Source organism: Brienomyrus brachyistius, chromosome 7 (assembly GCF_023856365.1).
Source record: "Brienomyrus brachyistius isolate T26 chromosome 7, BBRACH_0.4, whole genome shotgun sequence".
NCBI classification, from domain to species: Eukaryota; Metazoa; Chordata; class Actinopteri; order Osteoglossiformes; family Mormyridae; genus Brienomyrus; species Brienomyrus brachyistius.
In genome coordinates, this window is record NC_064539.1 from 18,947,908 (window position 1) to 18,970,852 (window position 22,945).

The 22,945-nt window shown below is 39.4% G+C and overlaps 2 protein-coding genes across 3 annotated transcripts; one reads left to right on the forward strand and one right to left on the reverse strand.

Annotated features, from left to right (window-relative positions):
* The first annotated feature begins 1,084 nt into the window (after positions 1-1,084).
* On the forward strand, positions 1,085-8,880 carry dnajc21 (DnaJ heat shock protein family (Hsp40) member C21). Of its 2 annotated transcripts, none has more exons than XM_049019737.1 (12): positions 1,085-1,529; positions 1,930-2,023; positions 3,156-3,279; positions 4,256-4,384; positions 5,024-5,328; positions 5,923-6,065; positions 6,889-6,979; positions 7,084-7,245; positions 7,422-7,470; positions 7,565-7,737; positions 7,848-7,932; positions 8,072-8,880. In XM_049019737.1, exons 1-12 carry the CDS (start codon positions 1,433-1,435, stop codon positions 8,222-8,224), a joined length of 1,605 nt encoding a protein of 534 aa, XP_048875694.1. In that variant the 5' UTR covers positions 1,085-1,432; the 3' UTR covers positions 8,225-8,880. The 2 variants fall into 2 exon arrangements, with proteins under 2 accessions (XP_048875694.1, XP_048875695.1); XM_049019738.1 differs by lacking the exon at positions 1,085-1,529 and adding an exon at positions 1,604-1,805.
* A 2,303-nt stretch (positions 8,881-11,183) lies between these two features.
* Positions 11,184-21,098, reverse strand: agxt2 (alanine--glyoxylate aminotransferase 2). Its single transcript, XM_049019739.1, has 14 exons — positions 20,910-21,098; positions 19,594-19,682; positions 19,316-19,506; positions 18,423-18,546; positions 17,805-17,899; positions 17,499-17,592; positions 16,909-17,002; positions 16,002-16,102; positions 15,688-15,780; positions 15,216-15,348; positions 14,095-14,183; positions 13,756-13,905; positions 13,384-13,482; positions 11,184-11,706 (listed from the first exon to the last, which is right to left on the reverse strand). Exons 1-14 carry the CDS (start codon positions 21,007-21,009, stop codon positions 11,602-11,604), a joined length of 1,557 nt encoding a protein of 518 aa, XP_048875696.1. The 5' UTR covers positions 21,010-21,098; the 3' UTR covers positions 11,184-11,601.
* Positions 21,099-22,945: the final 1,847 nt, after the last annotated feature.

Genomic DNA, 22,945 nt, shown 5'->3' on the forward strand with positions numbered 1-22,945 from the left:
GTCCATCCCTTTATGACAACAGTCTTACCCAGCTTCTAATGGCTACTTCTAGCAGGATAACACACCATGTCATCAAGCCCATATCACCTCAGGCTGGTTTCTTGAACATGACAATGAGTTCACTGTGTTCATATGGCCTCCACAGTCACCAGATCGCAATCCAGTACAGTACCTATGGGATGTGGTGGAACAGGAGATTCACATCATGAAAGTGCAGCTGCCACATCTCCAGCAAGTGCATGATGTTATCATGTCATCATGAACCACAGTCTCTGAATAATGTTTCAAGCACTTTGTTGAATGTTTACCATGAGAAATTAATGCAATTCTGAAGGCAAAAGGAGGTCCAAGCAAGATGTACCTAATAAAGCGGCCAGTGAGTGTATATCTAAATAAGATGAAGTATATATAAATTTGGAAAGTACGGAAGTATAGGCCTACTGAATAATGTAAGTGAGAATTGACTTACGAGCAGGCGATATTAACTTTGCACTTATCTGATCGATAGTGCATTATCGACTTAGTATGACGCGCTTGTTAAATCATAGTCTATATATTTAGATGTCTCAGAACGAATATTAAAAATTACACTTTCAATTAGTTTTTATTAATAATTATCCCCCTTAAATAAGTTGTTTTTTTCTGAGGGTACAATATTAATTAAAGTATCACCCGCAGTTGTAACCTTTACTTCATTGATGTCTGGCTATTACATTTTAACATACGTTCTCCTCTTTCTTCACCTGTACAATGAATGAACGACATCATTCGTTTTTATTAAACCTGAAATAATCGAACCATATTCTATAGAATACCGTAATATTTTAAGTCTTACGCTAAAGATTTGGTTACCATGGATACTGATGTGAATATAATAGTGAATAACCCATATAGATTTTTTTATTGAATAAATTTAAACAACTAAATACAGGATACAAATTATACATGCTGAAAATCAGATAAAGTAGAAGAATTACATAATGTTGCACCCATAAATATACACCAGTTTACTGAAAAATGGACTAGGCGAATGACGCGTAAAACACGTAAATGTGATGCTTTGGCCGTCGATCAGATATGACGTCATATTAAAGTGCCGGTGTAACGGGCAACCGGTCCGCATTGCCGGCTGAACGCAGGAGCGTGATATGTGCTACACGTTTCGGATTTCTGATTCTTCTTCGTGTCAGTTACTTGCTGCTATAAATAAACCGGCAATGATATCTGAAATTGCTTTGAGCTTTATACGATAACCATTTAAGTGGTTCAGTAGGTTCATTACTTTGTTGTTATAAAAGCACCATATCGATGTAATCGTCAGCTTGTTGGTTGCAGTGTTTCTGTATTCTTAGCCAGCTTGCTGTTTTTTTTTCCTGGCGTAAAAGGCCGAATTCTTTGGTAAATAAGGATTCTAGCTTAAGTATCCGTCGACATGAAGTGCTATTACGAAGTGCTGGGAGTTAAAAGGGATGCTGTTGATGACGATTTGAAAAAGGCCTATCGGAAATTGGCTTTGAAATGGCACCCAGGTATTGAATCTCATCTTAATTTAGACCTGCACGCTTCAAGACAATGGTACTAGTTAATGTTAAGCAACATGTTTACTTTTAAAGATTTCACGGTACTTGCTTACAGTACAAGTGGTGTTTTTAGTTATGTTTGTTGAAATGTATTTCCTCCAATGCAGTGCATCTTTTGTTAATAGGGAATTAAAGGAATAGGGTTTTGCTTGAAGAAGATATTTATGTCTTTAGATTGTGTCACATTATGACTTTCACAGATGTGTGTGCTGATCGCACTTCCAGGTGATTCCTTTGGACCAGTATACGCTGAATCCTTTATCTAAGTCTGCAGTTTAAATTCTGTACTCTCTTTCATTAGTAAAATTGGAGAGGAGTATATCAATATACACCCCCTTTTTCTTCACAGATAAAAACTTAGACAATGCAGAAGAAGCTGCGGAACAGTTCAAGTTGATCCAGGCAGCCTATGACGTCCTCAGTGACCCACAGGAAAGAGCCTGGTAATCATTCAAGTCATTTTCCCCATTTTCTCTTTTAGAAACCTCACAATGCAAAATGGACTCAAACAGTGACAGACATATTTCGTATTAATAGTCTATTTGCAGCACCAGCAAGATCTCTGGCTAATTACGTTGTTTGTGGTTTGCATTTAGCCAATAACATGTTTGCTGTGTTAAGCACATTTGCAAGAATTTCCCCCTGAAATTAAGTTAATCTTAATGTTAGTATCTCTTACATACACAAGTTGATACTTTCATATAAAATAAATGGACTGCTGTGTCAGAATTGTCTTTAGTCTGTAATATCGTATCTGTGAAATGGACTGACATTCTCCAACATCAAACCAGCCCTGTGTTCACTGAGCACTAGTGGATAATGGACAGGTTTCCAACTTAACTGGTGGAACCTGGAAAATAAGTGACTTTTCTTTATTTTTCATATTAAAAAGTTTTTTGTACCTTTTTTTCAAGCACTCATATGTAGTACTTCTATGTCCCTTTGTGCATCTTTACCAAAAAATACACATGTTGCGATTAATAAGCCATATTACATCATGAGCATCATAAGAGTTTCCGTTCTTCATTAGTCAGGCATTTGAAAGAATATCTTGGAGAAAACAGCCATAACACAAACTCAAGCTTTGTATCTGTACTCATGATTGTAATAGTTTTTTGTTTATTTTTTGGTTCAGTGCTTAACTTAAGTGACTTGTGTTACTGCCTTATAACTCCACGGGTGTTGGGTTTGATTCCCCAGCTCTGTATGTGTGAAGCTCATATATTCTTCCCTGCGGGGGCATCTCCAAGGTATTCTGGTTTGCACCCACGGTCCAAAGGGTTCAGATAAACTGCTCATATAGTGGAAGCCCTGCAGTGGGGTGGAATCCCATCCAGACTGTCCCTTGCTTTGGGCCCTCATTCTGCCTCAATACTGGAGAAATGTTAAGGACAATGGATGGATGTCTAATTAATTGTATTTGATAAGAATAATGTATGGTATATTACAAATTATTCAGATTAAGGCCGTCAAAGTCCAGGCTTTTGTCACATAGTATCAGTTTACTGTCCTGAACAGGCCAAATTTAAGATGCTTGGGGTAAATGTTGAAGCTACTGCCGTGTCTGCACTCCAGGTATGATAACCACCGGGAGGCGCTGTTAAAGGGCGGAGTCAGCGGAGAGTATGCGGATGATAGTATTGACCTGCTTCAGTATTTTACTGTTGCATGTTACTCTGGGTATGGAGATGATGAGGGGGTAAGTGAATTTTCATTTGGTCTAATTGGTTTAATTTAGAGGCTTGAAAGCCTTGGCTAGTACATATTCAGCATTTAAATGAAGGCTTTAGACTTTGTCTTTAAGTAATAGGCAGAAATACTTTTTGATTTAATGCAGGGTTATTTAAATCACGGTCCTCGAGGTCTGACCACTGCTGGTTTTCCCGCCTTCCTTTACCCGTGAGCCAGGTGTGAAGCCTCTGACCAATCAGAATCAGTAATTATTAAACTAACTACCTGGGAGAATGGAAAACAAGGCCTGGATTTGGAATCGAGGGCCAGATTTGAAGAACCCTGATTTAATGTAATAACAAGATGGTGGACTGTTACATAGAATGTATGCAGCTTTTAATGACAGGTGATTAAACATGGAGGAGAGGAATTCAGGGGATCTCCTCGTCTGTCTTTACAGTCATGATCTGATAAATGCAAATGTATGTAATTTATATTTTATGCATTAATATAAAATGAAAGTATTCTTGGTAATTGCCTTGTCAGTTCTGAGAAATACATAAATGTTTCTAGGGAATTTGAATATTGTGCTCATTAATTATTGTTGTAAATTGCAGTAATTTAACCTTCAGTGCTGGCAATGTGATGTATCTGATAGCAGTACTGAGTCAGAGCCTTTTCTCTGAACTTATGTGTGGTTCTTGTGCAAAAATGGTCTTCATATTAAAAACTCTTATGCTGGAAAAAAAAGTTTATGTTACTGTGCTATTTACCTTTTACCCCTGGATGGGAGAACAAAGTGAGCCTTTAATAGACGTAGTGAGAACAAAATAGGGCTGGAGATTTGATCAGACTGGTCATTTCACAATTTGGTGATGCGCTATGAAAGAGACGGAAATGGAAGAGGGAAAGGGACCCTTTCGGTTCACTCAGTTATACCGACAATGATTACCTCCATTCCTCCTCACATTACTTCCTCCTATTGTTGTCTTTCACCCCCACAGGGATTTTACACTGTTTACCGGACTGTGTTTGAGTCTATAGTGAAGGAAGAAATGGAGCACTTCAAAGAAGAAGAGGAGGATGAATACGAGTTTCCCACGTTCGGGGACTCTCAGAGTGATTACGATACGGTAAATTTATCGTTACTGTTATCGGCTGAACCGATGATCAGTGATTTCATATCCCACTTGTCTCTGTAGCTTAGGGCATAGCTTCTGTGACGACTTTCATTCCGTTGTTAAAATCCTTGACAAGTTAGCAAGTCCTGTTATAATAAATAATCTGTGTAATCATGGATACTATTCTCAACAAACATCCTCTGCTTATGAGGTGTATAGAAGAAGTGGAATTTAACTTCTTTGCCTTGATATTCTGTTAAATGTTTCTCTTTTGTCTTTTACAATAATGGAGCTTGAAGTACCAAATGACAGTATATTTGAGACTATATAGCTTTGTTTTAAAATTTCATATTTTACTCTCATGTTAAATGAGGTCCCACCCGGGGCATAGTGCTAAATAAATCTGTGATGGGTACTATTTGAAAACCACACACAAGACACAAAGCGTACACAGATATTAATGTTCTTGAAACTTTATGTAGCAATTTTATGTAATATTTAAGCGAAGTAAGCAGTGGCAGTGTTACATTTAGCTAAATGACTAGCTAGTTAACGTCAGCCAAAAAATAGTTTGCTAGTTGTGTTCAAAATATGTGTTTGCGGCTAGCTAGCACTTTACGTAAAAGCTTGTGAATTGCTCCGCGCACGCAGGTCGTGCATCGCTTTTACGGCTACTGGCAGAGCTTCTGCACCCGCAAGAATTTCGCCTGGAAGGAGGAGTACGACACGAGGCAGGGTTCCAACCGCTGGGAGAAGAGAGCCATGGAGAAGGAGAACAAGAAGACGCGAGAGAAAGCGAGGAAGAAGTACAACGAGCTGCTGCGTGAGCTGGTGGCCTTCGTGCGTAAGCGGGACAAGAGGGTCCAGGCCCACAAGAAGCTGGTGGATGACATGAATGCAGAAAAGGCCAAGAAGGTGGAGGAGCTGAGACGTAAACAGAAACTCCATCAGGCAAAGTTAGTGACGTCATGGCGGATGGGATCGACCTCAGCACCCACCTTTGGGCTGTGCATCTGCTTTTAATTATGGATTAACATGTTCTCTACCAGATATGTGCAGTAGGAAAATTTGTCTGCATAGCGTGCAATATATGTTTCTCTCTCTTCTTCTTAATCCCACCCTCATCTGCTGCTAACATTATTATTATCATCACCACCACTGTGTCACCTTCTAATGCCTATTTGCACTGACATTGCTATGCGTTAGTCATTTTGTGAAGTTACTGTACATATTTATTTATAACTCCTGCTTATGCTCTCATTTGAATCTTGTATACACACGATTTTTTGAGAAATGTCCCTTGATATTTGCACTTCATCCTGTAGTTTTAATTTTTTAAATTTAGCTGTACTTTCCACACTGAGGTTGATGTGATTGACAGTCATGGTCTGTGACTCTCAATGCTTCTGTTTCTGCTGCGCTGAGTTAAAGGCACAAGAATTTCCCTCAAAATCAAGTTTGTTCTTATTTTGTTTTTAGTTTTCAGTTTGTATCTGTCGGTTGTCTGCCATCATCAAAATGTTCTTAATGTTCTTTGTGTCTGCCGGCAGGTTGGCTGAAGACTACAAAGAGCAAAACTGGGCCTCCATGTCTGAGCTGGAGAAGGAGCTGAAGCAGATGGAAGCCCAGTATGGAGAGGAGTTTGGAGATGCATCAGAAAGTGGGGAAGAGGATTCAGAAACACAAGATGGAGGTGACCAAGGCGGGGTGGAGAAAAGTATCGGGACACCTGGTCATCCTACAAAATTGGAAGCATGGGATTGATATACATACCAAGACATTTTACACAATTCCATGTTTCCAACTTTGTGGAAGCAGCTCGGGGACGACCCTTTTCTGTTCCAGCATGAGCCAGGTGCACAAAGTAAGGTCCATAAAGACATGGTCAGGCGAGTTTGGCGTGGAAGAACTTGACTGGCACAGAGCCCTGACCTCAACCCCATCAAACACCTTTGGGATGAGTAGACATTGCGAGTCAAGCCATCATGTCCGACATCAGGATTAACGGGCATGCAATTCCACCACAAACACATTATAATCTTGTGGAAAACCTTTCCAGAAGAGTGGCAGCTGTTATAGCTGCAAAGGGGGTGGGCAACTCAATACTGATACCTATGGATTTCGAGTGGGATGTCAGAAAAGTTCCTGTGGGTGTAATGGCCAGGTGTCACAGTACTTTTGTTCATATAGTGTGTGTGTGTGTGTGTGTGTGTATACACACACACACACACTTACTGAGGGTTGTCCTATAGGGTCATGCCTACATATTGTGTTTGTAAGAAAAGTCAGTTACTGTGTGGGTTTGAAGCTTTTTGCGCAGTTGGTAGAATGTGGATTCTAAAATTACTTCACCAAAAAAATACAATTATGCTTTAAAAATTCTTTCATTTTACTTTGTAATATTTTGTAGAACAATCAGACTTTCAGCTGATAGAAAATGGGTTCAGGATTCATCGTCATTGTACAGATAATGAGAATAGGACTAAAGATATATAAAACATATATTTCATGTACAGAGACGCTGACAGACGGGCCTGAAGAAGCACTGGGATATTATGATGACCTCTACTGCCCGGCCTGCGATAAGTTCTTCAAAACAGACAAAGCGTGAGTTCGGTGCCTTTGACGATTCAGCCGTCCCACAAAAGGCAGCGTGACATACGAACGTAAAGGTGATAACAGAGCCGGCCGGCCTTTTCTGTTCTACACAGCATGAAAAACCACGAGAAGTCCAAGAAACACAGAGAGATGCTTGCATTGCTACGACAACAGCTTGAGCAGGAGGAAATTATCTTAAATCCCAGTCCTGTTAAGAAGAAGGAAGAAGAGGATGATGAGGATGAGGAAGAACCAGAAGAGGCTTCAAGAGAAAAGTATTAACTAATACTTATTCAACAACTCATTCACAAATTGTGTAAAGTCATATATAAATACATAGGAATACTTAATGTGTAACAAAATTTTTTTTATTTTTGTGGCAGTAGGCAAATGCTAGCATATAATATAAACGAATCACCAGTGTAAATTTTACATTGTTAAACTTCTACAGGCTGTCTAAGAAGCAAAAGAAGAAAAAAAAACAGCAGAAAGCTTGGAATGTGAGTATTATTATCCTTGAATATATGATGTAACGTGAAATGCTCTTGTGACGTGTTCTCACGCTGTTATTTGTCAATCCCTTCTGTCCTACAGAATCATTCAGAAGAAGAATTGGCACCGACTCACCCTCCGCAGCCTGTCCTCACACAGGCCGTCCCCGAAGACCCTGCCCTGTCTCATTCGGAGAATCCGCAGGCCCACGCAGACGTGTCCTCTGAGGACGTCGTGAAGAGCACGGCTGAGCCAGCGGCTGCGGACTCAAAGAGGTGGCCGCCCTGCCTACAGTCTCTGAGGGAGCCATTTTTAACCGAAAGCGATGCCGCTCGCTGCTTTCCCTGCACTAAAGTTTGCCGTTTTCTGTTATTTGTCATGGCAGCTCTGTAAAGATGAAGGGAAAGAAGGGTGGAAAGGATTCAAAAAAGAACATCAAAATCCCAAGTGGTGTGGAGCAAGCGACAGAGGTCTGTGAATTTTACCTTAGCTGGACATTAAATAAAACTGGTGTGTAGCTCATTGTCTGTAGGGGAGCATTTTTTTAGTGAATGAACATGGGCGTGACCGGATGCTAATACTTCTGTCATTTGTGTTTTCCTCCAAAAGAAATTGGATCTGCATTGTGTGACCTGCCAGTTCGAATTTCCATCAAGAAATAAACTGTTTGACCACTTGAAGACGACGGGACACGCCACTGCTCTGTCATCGGGTGGCGCTGCTGGGGGGAGAGCGAGAAAGGAAAAGAGGAAGAACAGATGACCCCCGTAGTGCAGGACAGTCACTATCCCAGTTCTGGGAATACGATGGGTTTGGCCTAATTAAGAGATCACATCAGTCCAGCTGCATACCTGAATGGATCCTGACTGGTTTCGGCAATTTCATTCAGATTTTTGTACAAGTTGTTTTATAATGATACTGTAAAGAGCCTTTTATTGAATTTATTCAAAGTCCTGCTTGTTTAATTATCAGACGACGGTGTAATGTATGTAAATGACGGTTTATGCTGAACAGTTTGGATTTTGTTTGAGGACAATGATTTAGAAGCACTTGACTTAATCTCTAGCCATATATTGTTCTTATGGGCTGATTTAAGCACTTGTTGCTTTTTGCCTAAACTGACATCTCATGCAGGCACTCAACAGTTCAGCTGTAGTAGTAATAATAAGAACAGCAACAAATTCATTCATTGCTTCAAAATCAGTAAAATTATTTTAAAAAAATGTACTTTTCCCACACAGCCAAAGTGTTCGATAATAAATCGACATCCGGAAAGTATGGAAAATGGTATTTTTTTAATGAAACCATGAACTGTTTTCTTACTGTATTTACATATGAGTTCCTTTCACCATGTAAATACTTCTAAGAACTTGTGTAATCTGATTTCAAATTAAACAATTCAAATATGCTATCATAAATGTACATTTCTTAAAATATGAAATTAAAAACCTTATACAACCCCCAAATCCAATTTCCAAAAAAGTTGAGACACTGTAAAATGTAATTAGGTGCAGAATGAAATAATTTTCAAATCATATAAACCTGTATTTTTGATTGAAAATAGCACAAAGACAATTTGACTGTTAATATTAAAACATACTGAATGGAAAAATAATGGCACTCAAAAACAACCAAATTCTGACATCTTTCTGTGCAAGACAGAAAAATACAGACAATTAATATACAAACATTCTGGCTTAATTTCAGAAGCAAGTTAATCTTCGGCACTGGCATCCAGGCGATGGAGAACCTCAGTGCTATGCCGCGTCAAATAGGCCCCCCCCCCCCCCACACACCTGACCAGGATAAGCAGTTAGAACCTGGGCCCAGTTTTTCAAAAGTAATGCAGTGGGATTTTGGATCACGGATTGGATCAAATCTTGGAAATGGGTTTTTCTAAAGTAAAAGAGGGATTCTGAATTAAGATCAGACCACGTAATCCAATCTTACATTTGATTTGGATCAAACCTGCCCTTTGGGTTATTCAAAACTTTGAAGTCAGATTGGGATCTATTTTATCCAAAAAAACAGGATTATCCTGATCCCATCAGAAGGGTGGATTCAGTTGTGATTTTTTTGACCCAAATAAACCAAATAAAAAAAAAATATATATACTTTTTTTAAGTGAATGATCAAATTTATCAAACTTAATGGTTACTGATGATATATAAATTCCTTCATATTTGAAGCCTATATGAAGCATGTCACATATAATGATATTGAGATATGGTAAACAACAACAAAATAATATCAAAGCTATCAGATGTCAAAGAAATGTCACTGTTGCTCATAGCTCTATAATTCCACAGTATATTAATGACAATGACCACAACAGATATACTCATTTAATCATTTAATAGCAAAAGTAATTTCTCACAATTGCATCTCTAATTGCATGTCCAGTGTGTCCTTCATCATGTAAGAACATTGGTGTCTGTCCTGTAAATGATTTTTGACTTTTTGACAGTATTGTTTTTGTTTTGTTATTTAACATTAGAACAAACTAAAAAAAACTTATTTTTTTTTTTTGCAGTGTTTCTGTTTCTTACAATTAAAACAAACAATGGCTATTTGTGGCCACTGGTACTTTGCCTACCTGTTGTTTTTTGCTAAGCCAGTAGGCTACACTGTTGGTTCCGTTTAAGGCTATGGTAAACAGGATTTAGTAATCCTGAAATTTGATATTTGGATCACAGTGATCCAACCCAATATTCCTTTAAAAAACTGTCATAAAAGTAAGATAGATCAGGTAATTCTGTATAGCAAAACAGGGGATTTCCAAATCCGGACCAATTTAATCCAGATTAAATTTTTTGAAAAACTGGGCCCTGGATATTAGTTAACCTGAATATAGCATAAGTGCACATATCCAGTAGAGGGCAATAGTGGGTTTCTTAGAAATAGTCATGAAACTCATACGTTATAAAAATGTTCTGAGAAAGCACTTCTCCACACAGCGTGTATTTGGAGTATGGAATAGTCCTCCTGCTAGTGTAGTGCAAGCTAAAACCCTGGGTTCCTTTAAATCAGAGCTAGATAAGATTTTAACAACTCTGACCTATTAGTTAAATTCTCCCCAAACGTGCTTACAATGATAGCATTAGTAATAGGTTAATATCAGTAATAGTAGTAATATTTTTAGAAACTTGTTTCAATAAAACGAGCAAACTTAATCCTATCAGGTATTAAAAGGCCTAAGAGAAAATGTAAATTTAAAGTGAGAATTTATTTTTGGCTATAATTAGCATAAGTGCACAATTTGGTTTGATTTTCCAAGGCATTTTCGTCTTTGACTGCTATACCTAATTTATATACAATTTTTTTATGAGTTGTAGTTCTGGTTGCAGTTTTGGGAATTAATGTATGGATAATGCTGCATTTGATGTTATATCCATAACCTTCAGGTTTCCAATCCTCTGTAGTATGTATATTTCAGATTATTGCAGATCTGTTTTTCAGCTCTACTTTATAGTTGAACTTGTGTCCAAATTAATTATTAGCCTTCAAGCGCCATTGGCAGGAATAGTTGAGTTGATGATGGAGTTGTGGTTTAGCCAGCTCACCAGAGCTTTGATTTTGGGAAGAAGCAGGAGTATCCAAATGGCACCTGGGCAAATGCCCAAGGAGGGAGCCATTGCAGTGGGATCCCTGCGCTACACACAACCAGCCACTGCATTACCCTGGTTTCATTTGGCTTCCTATAGAAATAAAATGCGCAGACTGCAAATTATTTCATGTTTATTAATTTTAGCCGTCACATTTTTGCTATATTATACATTTTACACAAGTTCATACATTACGTGTAACAACTGACAAGTATGTAACATAATTCAATGTATGTTTTGCATTACATGTGACCATTCTGGAACTTTCTGGCAAGCAGATGACATTGATAGTTGTATAACTGGCAAAAGGGAACATTAAACTGACAAAGACACTAAAAGAAATCATTAATGTGACCTAATTAGTAAGACACTGGTTTGTGTCTACCACTCATTATCCCGGAAGCCCTGGGCTCATTATGTGTACAATTAAGCTAAAAGTGCTATTACTTTTAATAAATGATGTTTCTGTAACGTGATTCGTCTCTCAGCTGCTTGTACTGCTGCTGTGTGAAGAGAATAGTGAAGAATCGGTCATTATGATGTGAGCTCAGCATGTTTATGTATGACATGACTGAAGACAGCTAAGAAGAAGTCTGCATCCTCCTTGGTGATACACATTGGTGGTTTGATTCGGAAAACCTGTGAGTACAAGCAAACAAAGAGATTTGTTTCACTCCATTTATACAGGGACATGATGGCCTGTAACAGACCCCAGACTCCATACTCCTGAAGCCCCCACAGGACCCCCGAGGGACACGGTCGTATGTGTTTTCCAAGCCACAAAACACATGTAGACTGGCTGGGCAACCTCCCATGAACCCTCCAGTATCATTATGAGGGTGAAGAGCTGGTCCAGTATTCCGCGACCAGGATGGAATCTACATTGTTCCTCCTGATCTGAAGTTCGACCAGCGGATGGACCGTCCTCTCCAGTACCTCGGCATAGACCTTCCCAACAGTTCCACAGGTGAACAGTTCTCCCTCGCTGCTATAAGCAGCATGTGTAAAGCGCTACCCCCCCCCCCCCCAGAAGTCACCTGACAGTTTGCCAGAATCTTTTTGAGACCAACGGAAAGTCCTCCTCCATGGCCTCCCCAAATTCCTCCCACACCCAGGTTTTTGCCTCAGCAGCTGCCAAAGCCACATTCCACTGGGCCTGCTGGTACCTGTTAGCTGCCTTCAACTCTGCAATGCCAGCTCAGCTATGGAATCCCAGAACAGACCGCCATTCAGGCTCAATTTCCCCGACTCCCTCGGGATGCAAGAAATTCTATTGGTGTGAGTTAAAGGTCTCCTGGACAGGGGCCTCCGCCAGACGCTCCCAGGATACCCTCACTATTCATTTTGGTTGACCATGTCTATCCGCCATCAGATCTAACTCACCACCAGGTGGTGATCAGTTCACAGCTCGGCTCCTCTGATACACACATACTCAGATCTGACGATACGACTACAGAATCGATCACTGAACTGCGGCCTAGGTTGCCCTTATGAACACCCTTATGTTCAAACATGGTATTCTTTATGGACTAACTGTGGGTAGCACAGTAATTCAATAACAGACCAGCGCTTGTGTTCAGATCAGGCAGTCAGACAATGTTCTATGTGCCTAAAGCCAAATGAGACCCAAACCTTCGACTGTTACCCAATCTGCACTGCCCCAGAACCCCACGGCCTCTCCTGAAAGTTTTGGCCTGCAGGAGGGTGGACCCATGTAACACTTCTGGGCTGTGCCCAGCCAGGTCCATGGGTTGAGACCCGGCCACGAGGCGCTTGGCTCCAGGGCGAGGCCCCGGTCTACCCAATCCGGGTGGGGTCGCATCATCATTCATCGTTTTCTTCATGGGGGTGCTCTGAATCGCACTTTATCTGGCCGCTCACCTAGGACCAATATGCCTTGGGAGACCCTACCAGGGGCATTTGCCCCCCCCCCTACATCATAGCTCCTAGGATTAGAGGCACACAAACCCACCCCCCCACCCAACCGCGATGAGATGATGATTCATGAACACAGTGTGTCACCAGAGTTTTCTTAGTAATTTGTGTAATAATTCAGGAACTATTTAATTTAATTACTCTTGGGCATACAGTGGTAGTACCATATGGGATAGCGGGATATAGCTATAGCCATTATCAAAATATGGGAGCACCAAATTATATAGTAACTATAATCATCTTTTCATGAAATATTTACAGATGATAAAGTTGCTGCACCTTGACACTCTAACATTTAAGGGTATTAGGTTTGAGAGCTAAAACTCAGCTAATAGCCGATTCCAAATTTCAGAACATTAACTGGGGGGTACTCCATCCTACCTGTCCAAAAGTTCCACCTCTGCCAACAAGTATTCCCATGTCCTTTATGTCCTCAAAGATCTGGCTCAGGGTCTCAGCAGCGAGGGGCCTGCGGCTTTCCTGCGGGGGTGTGAGGTGGACATGTTCAGACATCCCTATGACTCAATAAAGAGGAACATGCAGGCTGCAGACGTGCCCAAGCACGTGCAGCCGATGGCATGGAAACTTCACGCCTGGAGGAGAATATGTGTCAGGCCGGCGTTTAAAAAAAATTTACTTCCAAAATTTAACTTCAAATTATAATAAAATAAAGATCTACCTAATATCACAACACAAGCCAAGAGAAGTACAGGTATAACTCTTTTGTAACGTTTCCAGCTGCACTGCCCCCACCTTGTCCTTGACCATTTCCACTCCGATCAGAAGACCTTTCCCACGGACGTCGCCGATAATCTCATACTTATCCCGCAGTTTGGCCAGCTCTGTCAGCAAATATGTCCCAATGGTGGTACTGATTTGCTGTGTGCCATCTTCCTTAATAGTCTAAAGAAAACAATTTCAGCAGAAGATATTTTAAACTCTCCTATCCCAAAAATTGCGAGAAATTGTGCAAATAATCTCTGACAAGTAAAGCAGTATTTAATTTCTCCCAGATTTAGTTTCTCCCAGACGTGCCTGGAAGTAGCCCTACGCCATGTCTGTTTCAGAAATCTTTCCCAAACGAGAACTTACATCCAGAACAGAAGAGGCAATGGCACATGCCAGAGGACTGCCTCCAAAAGTGTTGAAGTGCAATCCCTTGGCAAAAGATTTGGCGATCTCTGAAGGACATGAGAAAAAACACCGTAACTGTAACATGGAGAAAATGACTAAATGGTTTTTTAGAAGCTGCCTCAGGGTGGTGTTGGAAGGTCGTATGAAGCCAGTGAGGCAATCCCCAGTGTGTCTGAATCATCAAGCTTCTGTACTATAGTGAAAAACAGTCAAATATTCTCCATAAATGCATGGATCATAAGCCTCACAAATAATGTACAACAATTATGGGGTAATAATAACGTAAGACGTAAATTGATCTGATGGGTCCTTGCACTGTTTACAAACAACATTTATACACTTATACATTATTCCAGGATCAGGGTAACAAAACTCTGTTTCAGACTAATGGGTCTAATGTGCATACAGTATGTGTGCGTGTGTGTGTCTGTGTGTGTGTGTGGTCCAGGTATACCTTACCTTGTGGGGACCAAATGTTTTTTTTTTTTTTTACCTTATGGGGACCAGTTTCCTGATCATTGTTATAGTAACATTTTATAAAAAACTAAAATAGCCAAGAATCTTGTATTTTGTTTGGTTACTTAAGGTTAGGGCTGGGTAGGTTAATGGTGTTGTGATTGTGATTAGGGTTTTTCCCATAGAAATGAATGTAAGGTCCCCATTTATACAGGCACGCCAAGTCTGTGTGTGTTTGTGTGTGTGAGTGAGAGTGAGAGACAGAGAGAGGAAGTCTACAATGGAGGATCCAGGCAATTTGTCTTCTGCTGAACTGATCTATCCACTTTTATCCCTCTAGCAAAAGTATTGAGTCGCTAGCTGAGTACAAGGAAAACAAACATTAACACAAAGTAAAATGGCAGGCGACAGGCTAAGAGACTGGTAAACTGTAGTACATACTAAAATACTAAGACTAATTCTAGTAATACTGTCTCTTACTGGTATTAATAATAATGACAACAACAATTATATTGAGTAATTGTCCAATTTCCAGAGAAGGCATCATTTACAGATCCTGGCAATTATATTTCAGTGATTGTATGTATTGTTAACCATTTATTGTACATGGAAGACTAATTTACCTTTTGTGGTGACAACGGCACCCATGGGGTAACCATTAGCAATTCCCTTAGCCATGGTAACTATGTCTGGAATAACACCATGACCTTGAAATCCCCAGAAATCACTTCCTGTACGTCCGAATCCAGTTTGAACCTAAAGTACACAATTCATAAACAAAAGCAGTCTGCCACTAATTCTTTGTCTTTTCTAAATGTCTTTTCTAACATAATCTGATTATAATTGTTATAATTTTGAATACTTTCTAAATCTTTCTTTTTATGTACATTTCAAGCAACTATTTTCCAACAATTCCATTCACTCAGCAGACTAGGACACTGTGCCTGTGATCAGAGGGTCGTTGGTTCAAATCCCACGTTCAATCCAGGGATTGTTTGAGTCTGCTTTCTCAATTGCATATCACTTTCAATAAACACATCTGCTAAATAAATTAATAATGTTCGTTGAAGAACTGATTAGGTCACCGCATCTGACCTCATCTGCAATGCAGAGTCCACCGCTCTCCCTAATTAAACGGTAGGCCTCTTTCAGGTAGTTCCTTGGGTATTGTACGGCACCACCCACACCCTGTAATGACATTAACACCAACAGTTAATAGAGATTTTTATTTCAGTGATAATGAGGAAAGTATCAACATGATTATATAATATTTCACAGAATTTTATTTTGTAAAATTTACATTAGACTCTAGGGCTCAGTGGATGCTAAAGTGGACAAATTAGCACAAAAAGGGGACATTAATGACCTGCTCTGCTTCTGTCTCTTATTCTTATTCTTGCATCATATACCTGTAGAGGTTCTCCGAAGAATGCAGCAATGCGACATGGGACGCTGGAGGACAGCACTTCTTTCAGCTCTTGAATATACATATCATTGGCATGGCAACAGCCTGTTTAGGATTAAAAGGGTTTAAGACAACTGTTTTTCCAGGCTAAAGATTGAGAGCATTCCAAATAGTAAAGCTTTCTGCGATACTCAGTCAAATGGCTTAAAGATTTTACAAGACAAAGTAAATATTTGCCATGACAAACGACTTGGACCTTGGGTATTTCGTTGACTTTTCTGTGCACTTCTTATACCAACTTTATTTGCCCATTTATGCACGCTGAAAATGTTGGACTGTAAGAAAGTTAAGTAAAAGATGAATAGGCAAGGAATTTAAAATACCACATTAACCACGAAAAAAAACCACAAAGAACCAAAAAAGCTGATTAAAAATTGAGCATTCAGTGAATTCTTTCTGTACACCCCTGTTGTATCGAGCTTTCTGTTAGCTTTAACGAGTCTGGCCATTCTCCTCTGACTTCTCTCAATAACGAGCTGTTTTCATCCACAGAACTGCCTTTGACTGGATGTTTTTTGTTCATTACACCATTCTCTGTGAAAATCCCAGGAAAGTGGGTGACGCTAGAACCATCGCGCATGACACCAGGTTCAAAATTGAGTCAATCAGTCATGTCAGCTGCTCTCATACTTAGCCGCACAGTAACTGAACCTCACGACCCTGACAATGTGCCGTTTGCATTCAGCTGCAACCTCACGATTCCCTACTTGCAGGCTGTGTGCATTAGCAATCAGGTGTAATAAAAAGACATTTTTCTGAGAGTAGTGATCAGCAAACGCTACTGTGAATAGCATTTTACAGTTAATTCAAAAGTGTGTTCTCAAAGAATGCAAGTAACATCGCATGTTTACCTGGAGCACAGTTACAGTCTCGGATAGTTTGAACAGGGGAATCTCTGCAGTCTTTTCCTCCCCACGGCCCCTTGAACACATCTGGACACATAGTCTACATAGAAATAGGGCAAAATTACAACTGGCAGCATACTTTGAAACTCGGCATTAGTGCGCTGAATGTTAATGAAGAACAATTAAAACAATCCATTATTGGCAGGTAACATGGCCAAATAAAATGCCTAATATACTATCCATAAGTGCAATGTCTTAAGATGGTATTTGAAGATCAATGATTTTAAGATAATGTATCGTACTGCCTTACAAAGGGTTCAACGTAGGGCTACATGAATGATTCCTTAAGTCTTATGAGGATAGGTTAGCTGAGCTGAATCTGTTTATCCTCGAGCAAAGGAGACTCCTTTAAATCAGAGCTAGATAAGATTTGAACAACTTCAAGCTATTAGTTGAATTCTTCCCAAGCGATGTTTGATGTGCAGAATTGCCTCCTCTCCTTTGTAAAATTCTTATGTTCTTTGTAAAATTCTTATATTCTTATGAATCTGCCAGGTTGCCCATGTCCCTCGGATGCCCGTGCATATGGTACTTACATTATGGCAGCCAAATCCATTGGCAATGGGGAACTTGTAGGCTGAATAAGAGGTCAAGCCCAATGTCTGTGGACTGCCGCCATGATATGCACCTCTGACCAAATAATTGGTGAATGGAATTAGCAACAGTCACTAAACCATGAGTGTACATTTCTTCCATTTCAAGGACTTTCCAATATAGCTTGTTTGCTACAGAAATAACTTACACAACAACATCATTCCTGCGACCCTGACCAGGACAAGCGATTGAAAGATGCTGTGATTACATAGCATGAACAGCACAATAATAAAGAATCAGTTATTTACCTGAGGGATATGATGTCATAGTTTCCTGTGTGTAGTCTTGCCATCAGCATGGCCAGGTCATTGGCCTCAGAGCCACTGTTAGTAAAATAAATGACCTATGGAAAAAGAAACATACCATGATGTATATTAACAGTACGACTTAGATAGATAGATAATCTATCTATCTATCTATCTATCTATCTATCTATCTATCTATCTATCTATCTATCTATCTATCTATCTATCTATCTATCTATCTATCTATCTATCTATCTATCTATCTATCTATCTATCTATCTTTTTCTGTATGGTGAAATATACCGATTGTATACCCCGAAATCAAATAGTGAGAAGCTTCATAGTTTTGTTTGATTACAAAGTAGGACAAGAAGTGATCATAACATATTCCTCAGATGGTCTGATAAATGCACAAATAGTGATTGTGAATTTAGCCTCTTCACATTTCATACTGTAACATGTTAAAAACATTAGCATCTATAAGCCATATGTAAAAAAGTATTTCAGTTTGTAAATAAAGGAAATCTTCAATGCCTAATGACTGTGAAAGATACTAAATAACACAAGACTGGAAAATAACACTTTCCCGCAGAACAGGAAGAGCCAGAGATGATTCCGCACCTTGAGTGGATCAGGAAAACATGCTGCTAGCTTCTCCACATACTCATAAGGTGGAGAACTCGTGTAGATGTTAGTCGTGTGCCAAAGGCTCCGCAGCTGCTTCTCCGCAGCTTCCGTCACTTTGCTAGGGCAACACAGAATTTCAAACACGGTTATTATCTTCATCAGAAGAACCAAATAGCTTCTAAGTGCCTGACGTTTTCAGGTGACTGAAGATAATTCAAATTTGCATTCTCTGCCCCACGGACGTATTACTCCAGACAGTATCTGTCTGTAACCTCTGTAGCTTAATAACACAATTCATCCATTATAACAGACCCAATATAACAATTGCTGAGGTTCACGTGAGGTTTTGTGGTGTACCAGAAGCTACTGGAAACCAGTCGAAACTAATCCAATATAACTATACTCAAATTTTAATTTAAAAATGTGAATAAACCAAATATACTTTTCATGTACACAAATGTGGATAACGATGTCTGATAAGTGAAAAAAAACACAACAGAAGAGACCTCAACAGCAAGTTATTAAAGATTTAGTCTAATTAATTATGCCAGGGATCGCAGTTGTTATGTGAAATAGCAGTTGTCCCGCAGGTTTGGTGCTACCAATCTCTGGTGAATCTCTGATTCACAGGTGGTTTTAGTTTAATGAATTGTGAGCTGTTGCTGAGCAGAGAAGATGATGATTATTGCAGTGTGTTCATCCGTCAAAGCCCGCACGACTCCGGTGTTCAGGTGAGAATAGGGAGACTCACAGCTAGAGATTTTGGGCCCCGTGAAGGCCCGAGATGTCACATTGGGCCCCTAACCCAGACCAATCCAGTCCCAAATTTGACAGGGGCCCTTGGAATCCTAAGCCTCCCCCCCCCCCTTTACAAAGCCCCTGCTTACGGGTGACAGTGTCCAACACTGACTGTGGCAACCCCTGCAAAAAAATCAAGATAGCGACGCCCATCTGTGTCCCACAGCCACTGCATAAAGCCCTGATGGATGTAGACTGGCTGCTTGTAGTATGTGGCTTTCAGTGTCATGGGATTATAGCTCTGCTGCCGAATTTCCAGTATTCGGTCTTTCGGCATTCCCTGCACAAATATTAAACACGGGGTTAAACTTTAGGTTCTTGGCATCTGTTAATGAAACAATCCATCTCAATAGCTGTGGTAACTGACCTTATACTGCATTGGTTTAAAGTCACAGGGGGGCATCGTGGGAAGATCGAGAGATGGGTATTTTACGGTGGACTTTTGACAAAATGCACCTGCCCAAAAATAACCCAATGTGTTAATGTAATACTGAGCATTTAACCAGCAATTAACCTTTACACACAAGGGCATAGATGTGGGTATGGAGCATAAGGACATGTCCCTAACCCTAACCCTAACCCTTTAGGTGACATAGGCAATTGCCTAGGACACCATTTGTCCAAAAGATCTAGTGAAAAAAAATAGAAGACATAGCTCTGGTTGCATTCCGTGGCGTTAGTTTTGTTCACTAGTTTTAATATTTCAGTCACTGGTTTTAGAGTTTGCATGTTCTCCCCATGTCTTCATGGGGTTTCCTCCAGGTACGCCAATTTCCCCCCACAGGGTGAGGGGTTCAGGACTGATTTTTTTCCCTACCTGACCTATGCCCTTGTAAAGGTATATTTACACTCAGCAATCATTATTACTTATATGTAACTTTAATATTCACAATGCAGTTTGACAAGCAAAGGAATCAGATATGTTCAAGAGAATCTTTTATTTACCACTCTGTAACACCATTAATTTTCATGCAAATAATTTGAAATTTGAACTAAAAGTTTGATTGTCTTATTCCTACACAAGCGTAAACAGCTATTGTATAGGAAAAAAAATATCAGGACATAAGTTTAAACTTGCAAGCTATGTAATATACTTTGGATATGAGTTCTGTTACATGTAAACATCTAATTACAGTAGTGGGATTACTTAAAACATTAATAGCAGGGTAAGCTGTTTTGGAAAATGGATGGATGGACGGATGGATGGATGGATGGGTTTTAAAAATCATAGTGATCAAGGAGAATGTACATCTTATCTGACTGTGGGTATAATTAACACGGTGTTTTATTCTAGCAGCTCCTTAAGAACTAATAAAGCTTCCAGACTACTTTGACATGATCTATATTTTTATGTATTTAACATTGGAAAACAATTATGTTTCATCTTCATTTACTGTAGAATCGGAAATCCAGTACTGCAACAAAACCAAAACACAAGCAGTACTATGCACTCAGGAGTCAACACATCTATACTATGATTCTGACTGACTTTTTTTTTTTTATCAAAAAGCAATTTTTAAAACCGTAGCCTACATTTCTCAGTTAAAGCATTTCGCCAGGGACACAGACGAGTGTTGCCACGGGCACCTTTGTCCGTCTGCAGACAGGGTGACGGTCACTTGTTTCTGTTTTAAAACCTGATGTGAATTTCATCGCTACCCGCTCCTTTAGCAGGCTACTTACCACATAGTCGGTGAAATTTAGCGGAGAATTCGGAGGATCCATAAGTGTGATTTCTCCCACCCAAATACCGAACAATATTTTTAGAGAAGCCCCCATACATTTCCGTTTATTTCACAGTAAAACAACTTCACCAGTGTAACGATACGCGCCACAATGAACTTTCTTACTTTTTCTTACTTTCTTTGGAGGGTGGGGTACAATGCCGACCAATAGAAAACAGGCTGTAACTCTAACTTCTAACAGAAGTAGATTACTGTTGGTCTCCATTGCTGTAGATGGGCTGACACATGTCGTTCAAAGTCTAATGCGGTCTATGTGCGGTCTATGCCACTGTTTCACATCTTTACGAACGGCGCAGACTTATCTCCTTGCTATTTCATTTCAAGCTTTTTGATAGATAAATTTGAATCGTGTTCTCATGATTCCCAGCCGAGGAGCAATTAACTTGAAAAGCATAGAAAACATATGACATCGATATATTTTCAAAACGAGATATAAACAATAATGCTTATATATATATATATATATATATATATATATATATATATATATATATATATATACATTTCTGCGTTAAAATTGGGACTTTGTTAGAGATTTTTAATATAAACTAACAGTATTCCTATTCGGTCGTGTCCTTACACAGAATTCATAGCTGGAATCAAAGCAATTCAGTTAGTGGCGTCTAATGGAGGGGAAATGCCGTGTTACTTTATTCATTTCATTTTAAAATGTCGTCATTTGCAATGTTTGTTTCGTTTTCTTGAACGCTAATATCTTTTCAGTATTAAGTTCTGTCATGGTTGCCAGGCTTCTGATATTAGAGCCATTTGTCAAAGAGGTTTTAGATTTAGTTTTCGATTCATAAATATTCACCTTCTATTTTGAGAGCAATGTCATAAACTGTAAAAAAGAAAGTGTTGTCGGACATTGTAGAGACAAACCTTGAATCATGTTCAAAAGATATTACATTGTTACTCTCACCTACAGAAAAATTACATTAGTGGTGTAACCGAATTAAAATGCTTGTTAATAAGAATTATCCATTTTTGTCATCACTGCACAACACAATAAAGATAAACAATGTCATGACCTGTGTAAGGGAGACCAAACGTTTTCTTGAACACAACGCGGGCCTTGGAAAAAAAAAGGTTGAGAGCCACTGCTTCAGCGCGAGCCCCGTCGGCTTTCGACCTCCACCACTAGGTGGCGCACAAATACGTTCCAATGACACATGCATTTTACTGTGTCCCATTTTCAATTACTTTAATCTTTAACTTTCAAATAAATGTGGGAGACACTGAGAATAAGGCCAAAGTCAGGTTGAAGTCGAACAGTAATTATGTGGGCCGATGCGGGAGAGCGGACGCTAAAGTGGTACCTATATATTTTTTAATGCTTAACTATAACTAACTATACATTTTATCTGTTTAGATCAGTTTATATGCACCAAACCAACTACCTTAAATTATCCAGCTTTCCGTGGATTTTGTCTATTGTTAGCTTAGTTTCCATTTTGGCAAACCTATTCAACCTGTAATCTTCATCCTTCTCATTCGGGAGGTGAGAGCTGCGCTCGGATGAAACAGGTAAGGTGATGAGTGGATCCATCACAACCACAACCGCAACACAACCACACAAGACAGAAACAGAGACAAATCCAGATCGTTCCATAACAATGTTATAATATACATTTATTTTACCAACAAATACATTAAACTTTTTAAAAATGCGTGTATTTCTTATACTTCAGAACAAATATATTTAATACACCAATAACTAATTATTCTGAATACACTACATTTTAACAACATACGGGCATTTAAGAGTTATGGTTAAGATGCAGTCAGACGTTAAATTGTATTCCTGACTTTAAGGTCTTTTGCGCAACTGTTTGATGAACTTTAGGATCTATAAGATCAAGATAATGGAATAAAATGAAATACTTAAGTGAACATTTTAAGGAAAAGACTTAAAGGATGTTGTGTGCGACCGATTTTATTTTAAGGAAACCTTAACTTGGACTTTAAGGGAAA